This window comes from Mustela erminea, chromosome 12 (genome assembly GCF_009829155.1).
Source record: "Mustela erminea isolate mMusErm1 chromosome 12, mMusErm1.Pri, whole genome shotgun sequence".
Taxonomy (NCBI): Eukaryota; Metazoa; Chordata; class Mammalia; order Carnivora; family Mustelidae; genus Mustela; species Mustela erminea.
In genome coordinates this window covers 43,037,868-43,060,403 of record NC_045625.1, presented here as the reverse complement: position 1 = coordinate 43,060,403, position 22,536 = coordinate 43,037,868, and the positions used below count along the sequence as shown (strand labels likewise).

General features: G+C 34.9%; 1 protein-coding gene across 1 annotated transcript in view; it reads right to left on the bottom strand.

The window, feature by feature from the left end:
• CAAP1 (caspase activity and apoptosis inhibitor 1) overlaps nt 1-22,536 on the bottom strand; it is a 47,214-nt gene that overhangs the window by 4,460 nt on the left and 20,218 nt on the right. Inside the window, exon 5 of the mRNA XM_032306284.1 lies at nt 14,916-14,989. Coding sequence (XP_032162175.1) covers nt 14,916-14,989 — 74 coding nt within the window. The remainder of the gene's footprint in view (nt 1-14,915; nt 14,990-22,536) is intronic.

Below are 22,536 nucleotides of genomic sequence, written 5' to 3'. Positions count from 1 at the left end.
AAGCTTTACACAATTTGTATCTGAAATAACTTAGCATAAGCACTTCATTTCACACTTGTGGAAACAAGTCAAGTGACTCGTACAATGTAACATGACAAATTATCTGAAGACCAAGGATCAAACTTCAAGTCTTTTCACTATCCCTTAATTCTCATCATCTTACTGACTTGTTTTTTAAAGCATCATTTGCAAACATACGACTATGCTTCTGAAGATAATTCACCTCATCCTTAATATTAGGAGATTATGAAGTTTTTTCTTACTGAGTATGATCCTCAAAATGGAAGGGGTGACACTTGTACATTCTTTCTAAAAAAGTAACTTTACCCCAAAATGTTTCATTCAAAATCCTTAAAATATCAGTGCTGTCATGTTCTGTCCTTCACATCGCCATTTTGCATGCATGCACGAGTGGGCGCACACATCCCAAGTTCGCTTTTTGTTAAAATACAAACTTTAAATATGTGTGTGTGTGTGTGTGTGTGTTGTCTTAGGTTTGCTTTTTGTTAAAATAAAAGTTTTAAAAACCCAACTGGAAGTACACAAACATACAAGGATTACTAATCAGAAAGATTTTGAGGGATAAAATTTCAAAAGAATTTTTAAGTTATGCTAGCATATTTAAGCCTCAAGAGAGCCTATATTTTACTTGCTACAAATTCAATTTAGAATAGTTTTAATGCATAAAATGGAAGCATATCTAAAATGTTATGAGTGACTGCATGCTTGTGAAACTCCTTGATAATGAATTATTAAATTAAACCAGGAGACAAACCCTAGAACATGGAATAATTAAATATCTGTCTGAATTCCTGCTGAAGATGGCAAATTAAGCACACATATCTAATTCCCTTCCCTACCACGAACCACTGAAGTGACAGAGAACAGACACTTAAAAATACAATAACAGCATAAAAACTGTAAAGCAACTGAAGATAAAACTAATATCAGTCCTACTTAAGTAAAACATAAAATGGAGAATCCATAAAGGAAAAAGAAAATCAACAAATTTAGCTAAATAAATAGTAAGATTCCTGAGGGAAAAAATAAAATACCATAAATAAAACAAGACAGAGGTACTCTACATGCAAATATTAATGAAATACATATTTTCATGGCAAATATAAGAATACATACAATGTCTAAGTATCATTAAGAAATAACTAAAAACATGGGCAAAGGGTAGAAACAAGTCAAGCATTTCACAAAATATGAAATATAAAGCATAGAAAAATATATTAAAAAATGCTCAACTCGGGACACCTGGATGGCTCAGTTAAGCGTACACCTTAGGCTCAAGTCATAACCTCGGGGTCCCGGGATCCAGTCCCCCATGGGGCTCCTTGCTCAGCAGGAAGCCTGTTTCTCCCTCTGCCTGCTCTGCCTGCTCTGCCTGCTGCTCCTCCTGCTTGTGCTCTCTCTCTCTGACATAAATAAATAAAATATTTTTTTAAATGTTAAACTTAATTTCTAATCAAGAACTAGAGGTTAAAACAATATTACTTTTAACTCATTAGTAAAAAGAGGAATTTTATACATCTGGACAAAGTTTAATAAATTCGTAAGGTGGAAAAATGATCAAGACACGATTAAGTCAACAAAGTAAGCTAAAAAGGGATAATCATATTTATGTTAAAAATAATACAAGTAAATTATTAATTGTGGTTACTTCCAAGAGAGGGAAGTTAAAGTTGTAGAGGAAGAGAAGAAAATGAGTTTTCCAATTTTGCTCTAAGAAAATACGTATTTCTTCAACCATTTCCAAGAAAATAGCCTGGTAAAAAGTTTAAAAAAGAAAAAATGAAAGCAAAAAAGGGTATCATCTAAAAAGACATTTTTCCAGATTTTTACAAAATGTAAGCAAGCAGGATGAAATTGATAGAAAAATAAAAAGCAAAGCCAAACTAAACCCTTCCTATTTACCCTTCCCCTCTGTGCCACAGGCCCAAGCACTCTACTGCGAGGCCCACCTCATCCATTTAAATCAAAGGGCTCTCCTAGAGAAAAATATCTAAGGAGCTACTGATGAAACTCAAACTAGCTTCCAGAAAAACCCAGCTACAATAAATAAGGAACCAAGATGAACAAAGGAAGAATAAAGAAAATTTAGGGACCAGAAGATAATCTAATGGGGGAGAAGGAAGGGTGGAGGAGTCTACTTAGTATCCTGAGAGAGAACGAAGGGGACCCTGCAACTACTATGTAAGTACATGGTGTAGTGAAAGAAGACCAGAGAACAAGAAACGTTAGAATTTAGAAATACAGTTATCAACAGCAAACATTCAGTGGTTGCTGGAAGATAGTGGAAGAAAGGAAACACTCTAAATGTAGAGAAGAAATAAAAGTATATTTAAAATATGTTATAAAAGTTAAGAGATCAAGATGAATTACCCGAGTCCAACAACCTAATATAATTAACTCAGCAATTACTGAACACCTACCATGTAGAAGACACTGTTTTAAACATTAAGGAAACAGCAGTGAATAAAAAAAGTCCCTGCATTATATTTAAGTCACAAGGGACTATAAATACGTATCAGGTATTATAAAGAAAAATAAAGCAAGGATAAAAATACAGTAGCAGGATGCTTTCACGAAGATTGATCAATGTGATAATATGGTAACATTTGAGCAGAGAACTGAATAGAGTGATAGAGTAAGTCAGAAAACAACAACAAAAACAGACAGTAGAGAGGGAAAATAAAGAAATATGAGGAAAAAGTGATCTGAGGTGAAGATCTTCACATTGAAAAGGCTTGCCAACTGCAGTATATCATACCTGAGACAAATCAGAACTCCGGGGTAAAAAAAATTACTAAAAATTCTCAGAGGAAAAAAACTAGATTTCTAACAACGCCAGCCTCAAGAAGTAAAGAGAATTCCTATCAGCCACTGTGGACAAGATATCACAATGGCTAGGAACATGAGCACAAAAAAGAGGAGTAATGGTGTATTATGTGCCTCAAGGACACAACATTGGTTCTAATATATTGTCAAAAAATTGAACATGAACCTGATTAAGCCTCTATACCTAACTACCAATTTACAGAAAAATATTAAATAAAACAATGAGATGCAAAGAGCAAAATTCAAACTGAGAAAATCTGACAACCTAGTTTCTTCAAGAAATCAACCGCAAAGAGAGGGAGGTAAAGGAAAGTGGGATGGAAGGACAGGCACACAGATGAGAGGGAAACTTAGTATTAACCACCTGTAACGTAGGGAACTTATTCTGGATCTCCATTCATACAAATATAGTTTAAAAAATATTTTAAGACAGGGGTGCCTGGATGGCTTAGTTAGTTAAGCATCCGGCTCTTGATTATCAGCTCAGGTCATGATCTCAGGGTCCTAAGATCGATTGAGACCCAAGTCAGGCTACATGGTGAGCATCAAGCCTGCCTGAGATACTCTCCCCCTCTCTCCATTAAAAAAAAAAAAAAAAAACAAAAAACTATATATATAACATATATAAAGACAACCAGAAAAATCTGAACACTGGATATCTAAGGATTAAAAATACCACTGTTCTGTAACCCTTAATGAAATAATTGATGTCAACAGTAATTAATACCTACTAAAAGCATTAGGTGGTAGGGTGACAACATGCGTACCAATCCATTCATCTTAATATCGTAATACTAACCAATGAGTAGTAGGTTATATCTGAACAGTTTCTGAATAACTGATATTAAGCAATGTTCGTTTTTAAGGCATTATGATCATCCTTAAAAAGAGATCTCTAATTTTTGAGATTCAAACATATTGAAATATTTACAGATGAACTGAAAAGATGTTCAGAATTTGCTTTAAAGCAATCTAGCAATATGAAGCAGGTAGTGGTATGGATAAAAAATTAGTCAGAGGTAAATAACTAAAGATGGAAAGGAGTACATGGGAGTTAATGCTCCTATTTTTTTCTTATTTTTGTTTGAAAGTTTCCAAAATAAAATGTTTTTTTAAGAGTTGATTGCTATTCAGAAGCCTAAAATTAACATTTTTCACATTATCTAAAAAAAAAAAAAATATATATATATATATATATAGAATATATATATATATATATATATATATATTCTATATATATATATATCCTAGAGGAGAACACAAGAAAATCCAAAATCCAATACTCCTATTAAGAATAGAGCTGGTTGGGGCGCCTGGGTGGCTCAGTGGGTTAAGCCGCTGCCTTCGGCTTAGGTCATGATCTCAGGGTCCTGGGATCGAGTCCCGCATCGGGCTCTCTGCTCAGCAGGGAGCCTGCTTCCCTCTCTCTCTCTCTGCCTGCCTGCCTCTCCGTCTACTTGTGATTTCTCTCTGTCAAATAAATAAAAACAAAATCTTTAAAAAAAAAAAAAAAAAAAAAAAAGAATAGAGCTGGTTACCAAAAGGGTTTATACTATTTTGCTTTGTTTTCACTTTTAGATTTTCTCATCTCATTTTAAGTTGATCACATTCATGGTTATGCCATTTAGAACAGCACATTTCACTCTAGGTCCTTCCTTCTAGAATTTCAACTCTCTTAAGGCTTCCAGTGTTATCAACCTGCTAGAATCTCATTAGTAACAAAGTCCATAGCTCACTGGACAGCAATGCTATGCCTCCAGGGATTTCTTTTCTGAAACAACAAAAAACTTTGGTTTTACTAAACTTTAAGTTATAAGGGACACAATTCTATAGTATTCTAGCTGTAGAAAGTCAACTTGTAAGTTTTAGTGAGTTCTAGTCTTTTCGAGAAACCCAAACTTTATTTTCTGAAAAAGAAAGAGCTGCTTTTTTTAAATACATAAATGTAGTTTTTATAGAGGACTTTAACCTTCTTCTCAGCAAAACTGACAGAACTTGGTTATTCTTTCATGCTGTGTTTTTAACTACTGATTTAAATTTAAGTGTATCGTGTTGACCACCATATTCAAAAATTAATCATGACACTATCTGTTACTGACATAAAAAAGAAAATGCAAACAATGTAATAAAGAAGAACTGTCTAGTAGTCTACCAACCAGACACTGACCTTCTGGAAAACTGAGCATCCAAAGAGCCTGTAAACCTAACTTCTGTGAATGACAAATTCAGAGATTATCTAAGAATCAATAAATATTCACTTAGTATCCATTACCTATGCCACAATAGTGCTGTAAAGGTCCCAGAAGAGACAGGCCTTACAAAATGCTACAGGTAGGGTAAACTAAATATATGCAGCGTGATGAAGGCATAGATTTTTGCCTTTATAGTCCTTATGTTTGCTTAAAATATGGACATGATAAAGTACTAAACTGTGCAAATATAAAGTATGCCAGAATTTCAGAGTATAAAAGGCAATAGGGAAAAGTCAAGGAGATTTTCATAGGCGTGGGATATGAAGTAGGTCTTAGAATTTATTAGGTGATGTTGACAGAAGAAGAAATTCCAAGTGTAAGGGACAGAATGGAATGACAGGTGCTAGAAATAAACTCAATACAGAAGTATGTGAGACTAACAGCATAAAACACACATGAGAATATATAAAAAGATAGTATCCACAATTATTGCTTCTGAAACCATAACCATTCTACGAGAAAAAGAACAGGGACCTCTTGCCAGTCTTTACAATGGGTCAAGTAAGTAATTAAACAGGCAACAGTGGTAAGAACTAGGTGCTATTTAGTAAGAGAGATGAGGTAAGGTGAGCACAAGTGGGTTAGGGAATGCTTCATTAATTTGGAGACGTCTGATCTTAAAGAACAAGTAGCTGACTAAAGTAAGAGTCTATCACTGATGTGAGTTTAATTTTCAGATTTGGACAAACTGCATGACAGGCACTAAAACTTATAGTCACACATGACAGATTCACATTTATATTTTAAGATATGCTGTGAACTAGACACATGACAGAACATCACAGTTCTATGTTCACAAAAAGGTAACTTCTACAAAATTACAGGACAGTGCTGAGATGCAGTACTGACATCGATGCTCAGAAAATTCTAGGTTTCTTATGAGGTTAATGAGCTGCGAAAAAAAGTAGTTTTAATTAGTTTAGACAGAGTAGGTAACATCTGATCAGGATCTAAATGATACACGTAAGACTCATGGTTATCTTGCGGTGGGGAGCACACAGGCAGAGAGAATAGCAAAAGCAAAGTCCCTGGAAACAGTGTTTGTAGTGCCAGAGGAAGTGAGAAGGAAGGAAGAGTAGACCAAGGGGGAACGTGACAGAACATATCACTTACGGCTTGTACTGGCCACAGGACGGAAGGACTTCACATTCTGTTCTGAGATGGGAAGCTATGGGAAGGCTTTGATGAGAATAGTGACATGACCATTTTTCATTTTAATTTTTACGGTCATTCAGACTGCTATACGGAAGAGACTACAGGGGAACATGGGTAGAAATACAGGGATCAGCATGTTGTGAGAATCGGTATCAGAATAATATGGCTAAGAAGAGGTGAGAAGTGGTTGGATTCTGAATATTGTAAAAGTAGAGCCAAAAATTTGTTGACAGAGATGAAAGACAGCAGTCAAGAATGATTCCCAGATTCCTGGCCTGGACACTCAGAAGAATGTAACTGCTATTTACTGATATGGAGAAGACTGTAGGAGCAGCAAAGGTTGTAGGGGGAGTGTTACTGTTTCCTTCTTTGTTGCCAAGATATCAGGGAACAATCTAGAATTTACCCTGGAACACAGTAACTTTAAGATGCTTACTGAACATCTAATAAGTAAGCTAGATATAAAGGGTTGGAAAGCAGCTCTGAACTGGTTAAAATAAATTTGTAGTTGCCAGTATTAGAATTACATAAGATGCAGAAAAGAAAGTCCAGGGACATCTGGGTGGCTCAGTCAGTTAAGCATCTGCCTTTGGCTCTGGTCATGATCTCAGGGTCCTGGAACAGAGCCCCACATCAGGCTCCACACTTGGTGGGAAGTCTGCTTGTCCCTCTACCCTTCCCCAACTCATGCTTATTCTCTGTCTCAAATAAACAACAATCTTTTAAAAATAAAAAATATATATATTTTTAAAGACAAAAAGTGCAAAGAAAGGTGGTGGGTGGGGAACTTACCCTTTAGAAATCAGGCAGAGGAAAGCATGACACAAAGGAGACTGAGAAGAAAAGTGTTAGGGAAGGAGGAATTCGGCAATACCAGTTAAAGAGCTGTTGGCAATAGTTCACTGGCGGGGGTTGGGGGGGGAAGGTAGTGGGGGAGGATAATTAGGGACAAAGAAAAAAACACCTGTAGGCACCAAAAGCCAATGTGTTCACTATACAAATAGAGGGGCTGTCTCAGCAACACAAAGAGTTTTCCCATTTTAAGAGGAGAAACAGGGACTATACAATTTAAGGCCAGACACAAGTAGGTAGGAAAAATTAATTTACTCATCTATTTTCCTTTACTAGAGAAGTTCTTTCCAAGCCAGGCCATATTTTATTTATCTTTCTGGTGCCTAGCACAAAACTACAATTCACTTGTTGGAAGAAGGGATCAGCTTCAAAATCTGAACAAACATCGTTTAGAAAAATATTAAATTCATTTTCCGTAATCCAAAGGACACACAAGGACAAATGAGCAGAAGTTACATAACAGCCGCCTATGATTCAATATAGAGATCCTTTTACCAATTAGAGACAGCAAGAATGATACTGAGGGGATGAAACAGAAAATTCTAATGGCAACAATAATCATGGCAGAAGTAATTATAACAAGAGCTGATATTTACTATGCATCTACTATTTACTGTTCACTTCTCTAAAGCACTTTACATGTGTTAACTCATTTAATCCTTATGCCAGCATATTGGAATAGGCACTCATATTTGTTTTCTTTTTTTTTCACTGAATAAGACTTTAATTTCTTACGTAGCACTCATATTTATTATTCCCATTTCACAAATGATGAAACCGAGGAACAGAATTTAAGCAGCTTGCCCCATAGTTCACACAAATGAAGTGGCAGAACCAAAATCCAAATCCAGGTATATTTCAAAAAAGAAAAAAAAATCTATACATTGAAATATTCTATAGTGCCTCCCAGATCTTAACAGAATCATAATGACCACTGAAGCATCACGGATGAAAATGGTGGTTCACACTGAATTTATCTTCTTCTTGTAGGTCCTTTAAGCCCACCTGAATAAATAAAATATATAGGAGACACGGAGCTAAAAAGTATGTATTAAGTGAAAAACTATTTTTTTAAAAGATTTTATTTATTTATTTGACAGACAGAGATCCAAGTAGGCAGAAAGGCAGGCAGAGAGAGAGGAAGAGGAAGCAGACTCCCTGCTGAGCAGAGAGCCCACGTGGGGCTTAATCCCAGGACCCTGACATCATGACCTGAGCTGAAGGCAGAGGCTTTAACCCACTGAGCCATCCAGGCGCCCCTAAATGAAAAATTATTAAGAGAAGGAAAAGAGAAGACAAAAAACTGGGAGAAAATATTCACAAAACACACCTGGTTAAAGGACTGGTATCCAAAATATAAACAGAACACTTAAAATTCAAAAATTAGAAAACAAACAACCCAAGTAAGAAATGGGCAAAAGATCTGAAAAGACAAGTCACCAAAGAAGATACATAGATGGCAAAGAAGCCCCTGAGAAGATGCTCGCATCATAGGTCATCAGGGTACTGAAAAGTAAAACAATACGATGCCACTCACACATCTATTAGAATAGTCAAAATTCAAGTCACTGATAGCACCAACTGCTAGCAAGGATATGGAACATCAGAAATTTTCATTCACTGATGGCAGGATGTAAAATGGTACAGCTTTTTCAAGGACAGCTTGGCAGTTTCTTACAAAACTGAACTGGGTGTTTACCTAGAGTTGAAAGCTTATATCCATACTAAAACCTGCATACAAATTATTACAGCAGCTTTATTCATGAGTGCTAAAATCTAGAAGGAACTAAGATGTCCTTTAATAGGTGAATGGATAAGCAAACTGCAGTAAATCTATACAATGGAAGATTATTCAGCAATAAAAAGAAATGAGCTATCAAGCCACAAAAAAGACATGGGAGAACCTTAAATGCATACTGCAAAGGGAAAGAAATCAGTCCAAAAGACTATATACTACATATGATGTTGCAACCAAAACTTCTAAATAAATAATAGACTGTGATATAGGATGTGCACAAAATTCAAAAACTGGTAACAAAATCTGATTTCAAAACATAATGTTTACTATCTTTCCTTTTGTAGGAGTACTTCTATATAAGGAGATACTTCTGCTAATCAACTGGACAAGAACATAATTACTGAAAAGCACAGTGAATCCAAAGGGGATCCAAACATCTATCGAAGGTTTGGACTATGTTAACCTCCAAAGCAGCTGTCCTAAGACTATGTCTAGGATCCTATAAAACACATCACAAGATAGAATGGGTATAATTTAAAGAAAAATGGAAACCAACATTTTCCTCATATACTAAATCAAATTCTTCATAATGTCATTCTTGACAAAACACACACAAAGCATTATGCATCCCAAAACTTTGCCAGTTTACTTTTTAAGCACAATTAAACGTAACAGAGGAGTCTTCAAAAAGAAAAAAGAAACAGTATGGGCTAATCTGCCACACAAAACGTAATTTTCACCCTTTTGTTCAACTACTACACACATAAAGAGACAAATGAAAAGGCGGGAGGATCCTGTTTGGAGTCATTGCTGGTAATAACTTGTGAAAAAGCTCAAAGGAATGAGAAGAGAAATGTAAATTCTTTAGTCGCACTGATGGTTACACCACAAATCTCTTTTTTCACCAACTGCTGAACTGGACATCATTTCCCCAGAATGAATTTCTAAGAATCCTTTAAAGAAGTTAACTCATGTTAAGAAGCTGCATTCTGTGAATACTTATTTGTTAGAGCCACTCAAGAAAATAATCAAGGCCTAGAAAAAAAGAAATTAGAGCCGAACTTTGAGAACAAATCAGCTGTACATCTGCTTTTCTGTTTCCAACTCCAAACGCCCTGAAACAATTTTATCAGTTTCCCCACAGCTCTCTCTCACTCGTGCCTGCAATTTAGGTCTTCAAAGGATGAGGAAGCACAGAGTTCACTTGCCAATCCAGAGACTTCTACAGCAGTATGTACACATAAAACTCCGCAAATGTTGCTTAATTAACTGATGATACTCATTCTTTCTTCTTTCACAAAGCATCAGAAGTCTATGAGGGCATTTTTCTCATTATCTTTTTAACTTCTTAAAACTTGTTTGTATTCCTTCAGCTATGGCTAGGAAGTTATTTTCAGCAAAACTCAACTCCTTTTTAACTGCCAATTCATTTCTTCATTCTATCTTATTCAAGTCCCTCTACTTACTCACCTTTGCTTCTCACAGTGCAGTATGACCTTAGAACAACAGTAACAATAACAGCAATAAGAGCACAGATCAGTTGAGGTTTCCCATTTATCCTTCACCGTAAGTATTCCAACAGTCTCATATAGTTTTATATTTAATACCTTTGCTAAATATTGGCAAAAATCTCTTCCATCACAATTAATTTTTAGAGGTAATAAGTAAATAAGCTGTGAGCATCACTGATTTTTATGATAGTCTAAAAGTAGCTTCTCAATTTCATTACTTACATAAACATATCAGTGAAAATGTTTTCAAGTACCTGCTCCAGTATGTACTTGTACTTATAATATGTAATATTACAATAAGTTAGTGTGTACTAATACAATGACATTATGGAATAAGAAATTTTAAAATGGAGAGACAAATACGTAACTTTATATATATTTACTTCAGACGTATTGGTATTCTTTTTCCTGCATTCTCTGGAAGTATATATTATTACACCTCAGCGACCACTAGTCTAAAAGGCCAAAAAAAAAAAAAAAAAAAAAGGCCCATAGAATATAAACTTCCATCATACAGGTTAACCACTGATAAACATTTTTCCCCTATAAAAGTCTACCTTTCAACTTTTTGAAGCTCTTGTTAACAAGTGAATTCTTAAAGCTGTTCACCCTACACTATTCATGAACTGGAAGGTCAAGATATAATTACATGAGGCAACTACATTACTTTTTTAAAAACACAACAGTGGCAGAATGTGAACCCAACCACAGCAAAATTTGGTGTTTATTTTATGTATGTTTGCATGTCCTTCTCTAATAGAAAGGAAGAATAATTTTCTAATAGAATAAAAAAAAAATAAAGAAAATACAGACACTGCACTAGGCCCTAGTCTTTACAGGTAATCTGACTGCTAGAAAGGAACTTCAAGATCAAGGCCAAAGAGCCAAACACTGCTTCAATTTGCTCTACAACAGAGCCACCAAGTGGTGGTTTATGTAACCTGTGTTCAAACACCCTTCAGCAATAAGGAAGGAAGCCCATTCATTTTCTGGTATTTCTGATTATTTGAGATAAATAAATTGAACCAAAATCCATCTAATGATAACTCTATCTACTGGCCCTATTTCTATTCTTAGAGGCAATATAGAACAATCTTAATCACTCTTTCACTTGACAGCTCTTCAAATAATTTAAAGTGAGTGCTAAAAACCTCACCTCCTCTTCAAACTAAGTATCCAAATATGACTTAGCTACTTCTCATATACAGTTGAAAAAAAATTTCCATGACCACTTCCAAGAAGAAATGCAAAACTAAGAGCTATATTCTTAAGTTACAAAGGAGAATAATTATCAAAATTATATATAGCCCTGGTTGAAAACCTTAAAGCAGTAATTTAAATATAGACCATTATTTAAATATTACTGAACATCTTAAGCAAATTTATTTATAGATATATACACAAAGAGAACTCATTAATGTTAGCAGAGATCTGATATTTTAAAAATATTTTCTACAAATTAAATACCTCTAACAAACAACAGTTTTCATTTTTTAAAACTATAGCACCAATGGCCAATTTAGAAAATTTGCATAAATATTTATTATATTAGGGGCACCTGGGTGGTTCAGTTGGTTGAGCCACAGACTTGATTTCAGTTTGGGCTGTGATCTCAGGGTTGGGGGATCCAGCCCTGCATCAGGCTCTGGGCTCAGAATAGAGTCTGCCTGAGATTCTCTCCTCCTCTCCTTCTGCCCCTCTCTCCACGCCCCCCTGCTCATACTCTCTTGAGCTCTTTCTCTCTTAAATAAAGAAATCTTAAATAAAATAATTATTATTTTAAAAACTTAGCTAAACCTTTTAAAAAATAGAAGCCCCGAGACCCTCCAGGAAATTAATCAAAGATCTCAGGCTTCTACAGGTATATGTGCTCATGTACACAAACACAGCTGTGCTGAAGATAAAGAGCAAAACTATAACTGATGTTTCTTATAAAGCTGCCCTGTGGCTAAAAGTAAGCTAGGAAACTAATCCCAAAAGAAGACTTCCTATTTTACCTATTTTACCAATCAATCAACCAGTAGATTGTATTTACATTTAAATAATGTTTGCATAGCGAAGGAAGATCTTCAGCTATTAGTCCATCATTAAAGTGTGGTAGAAGTTAGCCCACAATCTGATACTCATCTTCAGCACAGCTTGTTTCATAAATTATATTTCCTATCAAAAAGATGGATGAAATGAGAACTAGGCTAAAAATGCAAATTTCAATTAACTAATTCACAGTTAATATTTCTCAATATTTGAGTTTTTTAGAAGCTGAGAAACTGAAAAAATTGAACATGTAATTTAAATAACATGTCAGTATCACATATTATGAATAGGTCACATAATAAGAATGACTTTATTCAGAAAGAGCAAAGAAAAAATTCACTGTTGCTTTATATTTTGGTCTTTTGAACAAAGGGTTACTTTAATTCTAAATAAGCTTCCATGAAATTTGCTTAAATGGTCAAGCCATTAAACAAAACGACAATACATTCACAAGGAGCATTATATTCTGTTTTTATGGGGCTCACTGTAGTAGGCAAGAGCAACTAGCTTTGCAAAAGTCAGAGACAATATTAAATCAATTTTGCAAGTTTTGCATATTAAAAATAGACAACATTAGTTCATTTTTAAAAAGGCACTAATCTCTATTGAGACCACTAGGATTTCTATTTCTTGGTGTACCTCAGCTTCTTGGGGAACTCCAACCAAGTTACTTACTATCTGATTCAGATTTTAGCTATACTAATATTTACCTAGAAGATGTTCCACATAATTGAGTATTTTAGGTAACTTACGTTCATTCCATAATGCAACAAAACATTTTATATTTTAACTATATTGTAGACACTTTTCTAGAATATTTTACCTTTTATCCCCCCTTTTCTTAAAAAAAAAAAAAAAAGAGTGCAACTTAATTTAACCATTCAAAACATGCACATGAACTGTACTGCATGATGGTACTGCTGTGCTCTAATCTTATGTTTCTTCACCTCTACCTGCTGTCACATACTGATGACAGTGTGTTCTTGATGTTTCTGATTGCCTACATCAGAACCTAAGAGTGTTCTATACTGGCTCCCGAGCATAAAGAATTGAGCTTTGTGGTATCTGGCTACTCTTGAGGTCTTTTTCTCTTCCTCTTTGCCTCCATGGCTGGTTTTTTAAATGACTGAAGTTACCATTTAAAATCACACCAAAATAGGCTTTTGACACTGGGAAGCAAGTTCTAAAGAGCTCTAAGTACCTGAACATAAGAGCAGAAAAACATCTTCCCTTAGAACGCAGCACCGGCTAATTTATACAATGAGGTCCGCATTCTTTTTCCCCAGGAACTGGAATCAACCATGTCAATTACATGACATTCTTCTCTCCACAGATGATCTAATAGCATATCCTTCACAATGCCTCCTCAATAGACGCAAAGAATGGAAACATTCAGACAGAATAGCAGAGTTGTCCAATTACTCATGAGGTGTAAGAGTTACATGAAAATGATGTGTGCTTAGCATTTATTTATATGTGATAAGTAAATGTAAATGAAACTATGAATCTGACTTTATGTCTTTGCTGGGTGCTCAGTAGCAGTCAGAATATAAAGATGTACATTTTTTTTTGTCTATTTAAGAGGCTAACACAACAGGACTTGTGAAAAACAATGGAATTCTTGAAGCCATCAGAAATTTTTGTAAAACCCCAGAGTACTTAATTGAAGTACAGAAAAATCTTGATTTTTGTTCTCTCTACATATACATGGAGTGAATCACAAAATTAGTTATCCAATTTTTTTCACTTTGTCAATTAAGCATTAATAACAGACCACAAGTAAAAAAAAGAAATTCTGCCTAAATAAACTGATGACCTACTTCTCTCTACCAAATAAGTTCTTTTGACAAAAGTTTTAGAGAAACTATTCTAAGCCAATCAAAGTTTAGTGGCTTATGTAATAAATAAAACAATCATTTTGATTATAGCAGATTCTCACTGCTATGAAGTAATTTTATCAGGAGAGAGGAAAAATGTGAGGTGGTCTTTGAGTAACTAATAAAAATTTATTTTACTTTCAATTTTCCCTTCAAGAATGAGAAAGAAACAAAAAAGACATGTGAAAGAGCAACCCTATGGATCTATTTGGCTTAAATAAATTACATATTACCACTTCAGTTCTGGCTGGTAATGTCAGAAACTACTGATTTATAAATAAAGAAGGGAGTAATAACAAAGTCCCTCTGCAGAAAAGAGAAAAAAAGTCACCCCATTAAGTTTTTCCCCACATACAACCCAAAGCTATCCAGTTAATGTATCTCTAATATCCTGCAGTTGATGATATATAGTCGAGATCACTAAATTAAAACTACTCAAGATAACGGCTTTCTGGTGGCACTGCAACCAAGTTATCACTAACAGAACTACTCCAGTGGCTAAAGAAGTCATGAAATAAAGACTATGCTCTTTATTCTGTTCCCTTATCTGTAAAATGGGGGCCAGCTGGAATACTGAAAATTTGTTAGTGGTAAAATCCTTATAATCTTCAGGTAAACAATATAAAAAAATTAACTATTTGATTCATACCTTGTTTTAATTCTAAACCTTCAGGTTGCTTGTTCTCTCTCACAGCTGAAGTAGAATCTATACAGATGTCTTGTCTGAGGAATAAAAACAAATAAAACAATTTTTAAAACTATATCTGATCAAATAATACTTACTGCTCAGATTCCCAGAATTAAGTCACACACTTGGGAAGACACAATGACTCTTCTGAGCCCCCAGGACAACATTCAGTGCACTAAGAAAACTCAGAAACATGTATATAAGTGTCAAAAACAGTAGCTATAAATCACTACCAATTTAAGCAGTATACGTCTTTGTAAAAAGCAAGAAGCAAAACTGGAAGGAATATGGAGATAACTTTTTCTCCTTTCCAATAACCTTCAGGATAGCTGTGGGAGAAATCACAACTTACAGAGGAATCCAATAATTTTTCAACTTCCAGAGTTCTACTTAATGGGCACTTTGGCATTCGAATTATTTTAGATGCTTTGATGTTTATGGTACGTGTGAAATACATATTTTATATGTAATATATATATATAATCAAAGTAAATGGATTAAAGTATAAGATCATAAAAAAGTTTTGATTCACCATGTTCTCCAACAGAGCGGTAAACTAATGTTCTTTCTTAGAGGGCATTATACCACCTAAATATTAATATTACAAATACTTCTCAACAAAAGAAATTAATGAGTTACAAATATTCAAAATGACTATTTTCTTTCTAAGTAAGTATTACCTTCTGGAGAATTTCTATACACACCCTAAAACTAACATATAAGAAATACTGCAGGAATTTTCCTACTCACAAAATTACTTCTATCCACTTAACAAATCCTTCAAATAACCATAAAGACTTGTGATCATTTCTTTTGAGTTTACAATATTCTTTCCCATCAACATATTTGGCACTCACCTGTTTGTTTTATGTTAAAAGTTTTACTAATACAAGCACAAACTCAAATAGAGACTACAAAATTATTTGGATCTGATATTAGTTAGGACATATAAAAAATTAAAATTGAGATACCTGTTTTATACTTCTTTCTATATCACCTACTCAGATTTTATTCTTTGACCAGAATAACTGGCAAATCCCAAAGAAGGTATCAAGAAATATTCTTTGGCAATCCAGGGACAGATAAAATGCCAATATAGTACATTAAGAGCTTTGCAAGGAGTACAGTTAAAATGTGCTACCTCAAACCTTACAGTCAAATTAGATTTTACCTACTGGGAGCATTAATCTACTTCTAAGTATCTTCCTTTAAAGAAAATGTTTGTTTGCTCTTACACATCCTTGAATGGGCACTTAATTCTTCTTCTAAACACATATATCTAAACGACCTGAACAAAAACATAATGTTACATCACTATTAAAAGGGCCATTGGTGGGGCACCTGGCTGGCTCAGTCTACAGAGCCTGTGACTCGATCTCAGGGTCATGAGTTCAAGGCCCATGTTGGGTGGAGAGATCACTTAAATAAACTTTAAAGAGCAGGGATGAGGGTGGGAGTTGGGCATATGCAATACCCTAAGGATACAACATCACCTATGCAATATTATAGCTGAGAATGTATGACCTATATCATGGAAAAAATCATCAGTTAAACCCAAAATGGAAAAAAGTAATGTTCTATTAAAAGAGGGTGAGGAGTTAAATGTCAATGTTATAAAAGATGACAAAAAAAAAAAAAAAAAGAAAAAGTTGTGAAAATATTCCAGGTTAAAGGAGGCTAAAGAGCCCTGACAATTAAATGTTATACTTGACATGACACTGCTGAACTGGAGGGGAAAAACATTATAAAGGACATTACTGAGTCAGATAACAAACTGAAATATTGACAGTAAACTGGATAAATCAAGTATCATACCAATGTTAAGTTTACTGACGTTGACCCTGTTTTATTGTTATAAACATAGCATACCACTATCCTTAAAAAAAAGAAAAAAAAGCACAAGGTACTATTTCGGGGTAAAGTGTTGTAATGTATGTAACTTATAGCCTCAAATGTCTTAAAATAGACACCTATATAAAGAGAGGTAAAGCAAGGGTGTGCAAATAGGATAAAATGTTAATAATAGGTCAATCTAAGTAAAAGGAATATGGATGTTTCTTGTAATGTTCTTATTCTCATTACATTTTAATAATTCATGAATTTATTGCCAAGTAAAGATTTTTGCATTACAGTATGCATTATTTTCTTTTTTCTGTGAAAGCCCCTTGGTTTCCCTTCAAATAAAACTGGACATCGCTATAAAGATTACCTGCTGCCATAAAGAATTCCTTTTATTGCCCAAAGTGAACTTTTATAACAGTGTGTTTTACCTAGTTAGGTTTGAACATGCTATTGAAGAAAGTCACCAGAATTTCAGACAATAGATGCAGTACAAGTACACCACCTTGTGGCTGAAAAATTAAATGCTAGATGCTTTTCCATCAGTAGTATCTGAAGTCAGAAAAAATATTCCAGAAAAATAGCTTGGAATTTTAAAATCTATACGAGCTAATTTTTCCAAGATGTAGGCTTTGCAACTAAAATTATATACATACAGAGCTCTCTAATACAACTGAAAGATTTCCACCAAAGAGCATGAAAGAGAAGATATACACAAAAAAAGAAATGTCTTAAAGTGTAAGAAAACTATGAGTACATGTCTTTTTATTTCTAGTTTCATTAAAATAAAAAAAGTCTACTTCCAGATAAGACATACTACGTGTCAGAGTTGGAAAAACTAAAGTAATTCTAATTTATATTTAAATGGCATTTAAATATTTCTATCAAATACTTTAAGAATTTTACAACTGTAGGAGTGCCTGGGTCGCTCACTTGGTTAAGCTTCTGACTTGATTTCAGCTCAGGTCATGATGTCAGGGTTGTGAGACCAGCCGTGCTTTGGGCTCCATGCTCAGCTGGGAGTCTGCGTGAGATGCTCTCTCTCCCTCTGCCCCTCCCCTGCTTGTGTGTATGACACCCTCTCTCCAATAAATAAATCTTTTATGACAAAGAATTTGGTAACAACTGGAGAAAGAGAGAGAAAGCACGAGAGAAAATAAGAGAGGGAGAGAACACACTGCTAAATCTTGTTTGGATTACGAATCTTGCAATGACTTTTGTATTTCTTTCATTAAGGAGGGAAAAAAATAGCCCATTTTTATTTCTCTAATTCCCTTCTCCTGTCCACAGTACTCCTCATTAAAATAGCTTAATATATGATCTTGGCTTTGAATTATAAGAGCTGTATACTGATCTCTGGGATTCAGGTCCTCAAACCATAACAGTCTGACTTTTTTTTATTTTCCTTAAAGATTTTATTTATTTACTTATTTGAGAGAGAAAGGGTGAGAGAGAGCATGAGAGGGAAGAAGGTCAGAAGGAGAAGCAGACTCCCTAAAGAGCCAGGAGCCCGATGTGGGGCTTGATCCCAGGACTCTGGAATCATGACCTGAGCCTAAGGCAGTCACTCAACCAACTGAGCCACCCAGGTGCCCTGACTTCCTTTTTTTTTAACCCAAACATAATTTCACTCTTGATCCTTTCTTAAAACAAAAAAATAAACTATTGGGATTACATCAAAATAAAAAAGCCTCTGGACAAAAAAGGAAACAACACTAAAAGGCAACCTACAGTACGGGGGAAGAGTATCCAAAATGTACAAAGAACTTCTAAAACTCAACACTCAATGGATTTTTTTGTTTGTTTGTCTGTTTGTTTTCCAGAATTCAATGGACTTGTTTAAGTCAGAATAATACACTGGGGAGATCTATGGAACTTAAGAACAATTACACATGCAAATTACTAAAAGTTTAAAATAAATTTCTAAAGAGAAAAAAAAGTCAATTTCTTGTACAAATAAAAAATACACAAAAGATACCTCAATGGGTGGATAAAGAAGATGCCAGCGTCTTCTCATTTTTGGTAAAAGTAAGCTGACAATCAGGCAAACTGGCATAACAAAACTCTTAATTCTCCTCACTTTCCTGGGAATAAAAACAAAGGCTAAAAGAAGCCAGCCTATCATTCTATGAGCTTTCTTTCTACTATCAAAAACAAGAAACAAAGAAACTAGAGTAGCCAAAACAATTCTGAAAAAGAAGGACACACATTATCAGTTTGCTATAAAGCTACAGTCATCAAGATACTATGATGTTGGAGAAAGGATAAAGTTATAGACTGATGGAACAGAAGAGAATCCAGAAATGAACTCATGTAAACAAGAATCAAATGAGTTCCAACAAAAGTGCAAAGACAATTCAATGGAACTGAACAAATGGTGCCGGTACAGCTGGATATCCATATAGATAAGGTTTCCAACCCATACCTTGTACCATATACAAAAACTAACTCAAAATGGTAATAGATCTAAAAAAATGTAAACCTATAAAACCTCTAGAAGAAGATGCAGGAAAAAATCCTTTGTGACTTGTTAATAAGCAAAGATCTCCCCCAAAAGCATGGTCTATAAATAAAAATAACTGATCAACTAGATTTCCCCCAAATAAAAAACATCTACTGTTCTAAGGAAATGTTGAGAGAATAAAAGGCTAGTGAGACCAGGAGAAAATATTTGCCAGCCATATATCTGATAAAGGACTTGTATTCAGAGTATACAAAGAACTCTCAAATCACAATAATAAAAAAACAAGAACCAGTTTAAAAAACTGGTTTAAAAATTAAGTCACTTGATCAAGGAAGACATACAGATGCAAATAAACATAGTATCAGACATAGTCAACGTCATTTATTATTAAGGAAATTCAAATTTGGAACTACAATGCCCTATCACTACACATATATTAAAATGGCCAAAATCAGAACAACAGACATATAGAACTCTCAAATACAGTACCAGCAAGGACACAGACAAGCCCTTTAGCAACCCCCACTCTTAGTACTTGACTAAGGACAATGAAAACTCATTGTGTTCCTATCAAAAACTTGTACGTAAACATTCATAGTGGCATTATTTGAAATCATTATAAACTGTAAATAGATGAAATGTCCCTTTATTAATTTTCTATTGCTGCTGTAACAAATTACCACAAACCTGATAGCTTAAAATAACATAAATGTATTACAGTTCTGTAATATAGATCCGGTTCCAGTATGGGTCTCATCAGACCAAATCAAAGTGTCCACAGGCTGCATTCCTTTCTAGAGGCGCTAGGAGAGAATTCATGTTCATTTGGGCTGCTGGCAGAATTCCGTTCACTGAGGTTCTTGAACGAAAGTCCCTGACTCCTTGCTGGCTAGAAGCTGATAATCATCCCCAGATTCTAGTTGGTGGGTCTCTCTGACCTCTTCTGTCTTCCTCTTCAACTTTTAGGAACTCATAGAATTAAAGGGGGATAACCTGGGTAATGCAGGATAATCTTCCCTATCTCAAAACCTTAACCTTAAACAAATCTGCAGAGTGCCTTTTGTCAAATAAAGTAACACACTCTCAGGTTCTGAGGATCGGAGTGTAAACACCTTTGAAGGGTCATCATTTTACTTACAAAATTACCTCAAGTGGGGAGTGAATAAATAAACTATAGTATGTCCACACAATGGAATACTAACTACTTAGCAATCAAAAGGAAGAACTATTGATATACAGGACGATACAAATGAATCTCAAATGCATTATGCTAAGTTAAAGAAGCAGACTCAAAAGGCTATATACTGGGGTGCCTGGGTGGCTCAGTGGGTTAAAGCCTCACCCTTTGGCTCAAATCATGATCCTGGGGTGCGTGGCTCAGTGGGTTAAAGCCTCACCCTTTGGCTCAGATCAAGATCCTGGGGTGCTGGGATTGAGCCCTGCGGCAGGCTCTGCTCAGCAGGGAGCCTGCTTCCTCCTCTCTCTGCCTGCCTCTCTGCCTACTTGTGATCTCTGTCAAATAAATAAAATCTTTTTTTTTAAAAAAAGGCTATATACTGTATTATTCCATCTATATCACACTCTAGAAAAAGAATAGGTATAGAGGACAGAAACTGATTAGTGGTTGCCAGAGACTGGGGATGGGAGGATTGGACTACAAGGAGCCACAGAGGAGATTTTTAGTTGTGATGGAACTATTCTATATCATGAATGTGACAATAGATTAAAAAACCACCCATTTGCCCAATTTTATAGAACTATATAGCAAAAAAGGTGAACTATAATTATCTAAATGATACGTTATTTTTTTTAACTGTAACACCATAAAAGTCTTAGAGCAGGCTCAAAAAAATTAAATCGTATGGTAGTGAACTGTAACCTTCAAACACTAAAAATTAGGCAAAACAAGCTTAATTTTTCTCAAAGGGCTTTTCCAAAGAGCAAATAAATCTACATCTCCAGTGTCCCTCAGCAATTTTCTTCAGGCTTTCATAAAAAAATGTGGGGAAAATCCTCAATATTCATCAGCATAGAATGGAATTTTAGGAATAGTTGTTATGAAAGATTCAGAGTAAAAATCCCAAAGCGAATACAGCAACTTTTTTTTTTTCCAATGCTTACTATGTTACAGGTACTATTCTAAGCACTTTATGATCCTCTTCTCAATCATCATCACGATCCTATAGGGTATGGTATGTACGGGTATTACCCCAATTCTCCAGCTGAGGACACTGAGGCCCAGGAGGATTTAAGTAACTTGCCAAACAACAGAAAGCCAGCAAACTGTGGAGTTACGCCGGCAGGCATTAAATTTAAATTAAATTTGAAATGCAGGCAGTTTAATTCTAGAACCTTCACTTTTTACATTTATTTGGACTTTCTATTACTTACAGAAATACTTCTCTGAGTAGTAATACCTAAAAATTACATGTAGCCAAGCAACCCTCTCCAATCCCCTCCCTGTTCAAGAGCTCTGTACTATTGCTCTATAAACTTTGCTTTGCTGCCATTAAAACAAAACAAAACAAAACAAAAACAAAAACAAAAACAACAAAAACTCTCCAAACCAAAACAAACAAACAAGCAAGCAAAATGTAGCTATGGCAATATACAGATTCATACGGCCATATATACCTCAAAGGATAAAGTCAGTTTTGACTCACAATTTGACCTCAAGGCCCCAAAGGAAAATTCTTCTTCCTTATTGGGTAAGCTAAAATAAGCTACTAAAATATCCAGACAGAATTATTTTAAATGTTGAAAATTTCAATGAAAAGACAGACATAAGTAACAATGAAAGATCCATAATCCTCAAGAAAGGGCCTGCAAGGAATGGGAATGAAAAAAGAGGAAGGAAACATTTTGAACTCTGTACCTTTTTGTACCATTCTGTACAACTAGTACTGTTTGAATTTTTTCCTAACTGAGGCATTTTATCTGCACATATGTATTACATCCTTAGAAAAAGAATCCCAGAATTTTCCCTCCTGCATCTTCATTTGCCTCTTCACGGTCCATGATGCCAGGTTAGGTTTTCAGTACAGTGAAACCAAGCTGATGGGACAGAAGCAGATTATTTTGCCATTTTTCTAGCTCTTTTGAGTGTATATCAAACCTGGGACCGATCACTCTATACTTGTTTAACCTGCTCATGAAGTTCATAACAATTTTTCCAGCTCTGTAATCATCAATGATTTTAAATTCACCAATGTAACCACGCTTCATCATCACAGTTAGAAACCAAACAATGACTTTGGAGAATGGCCTAGAAAAAACTTG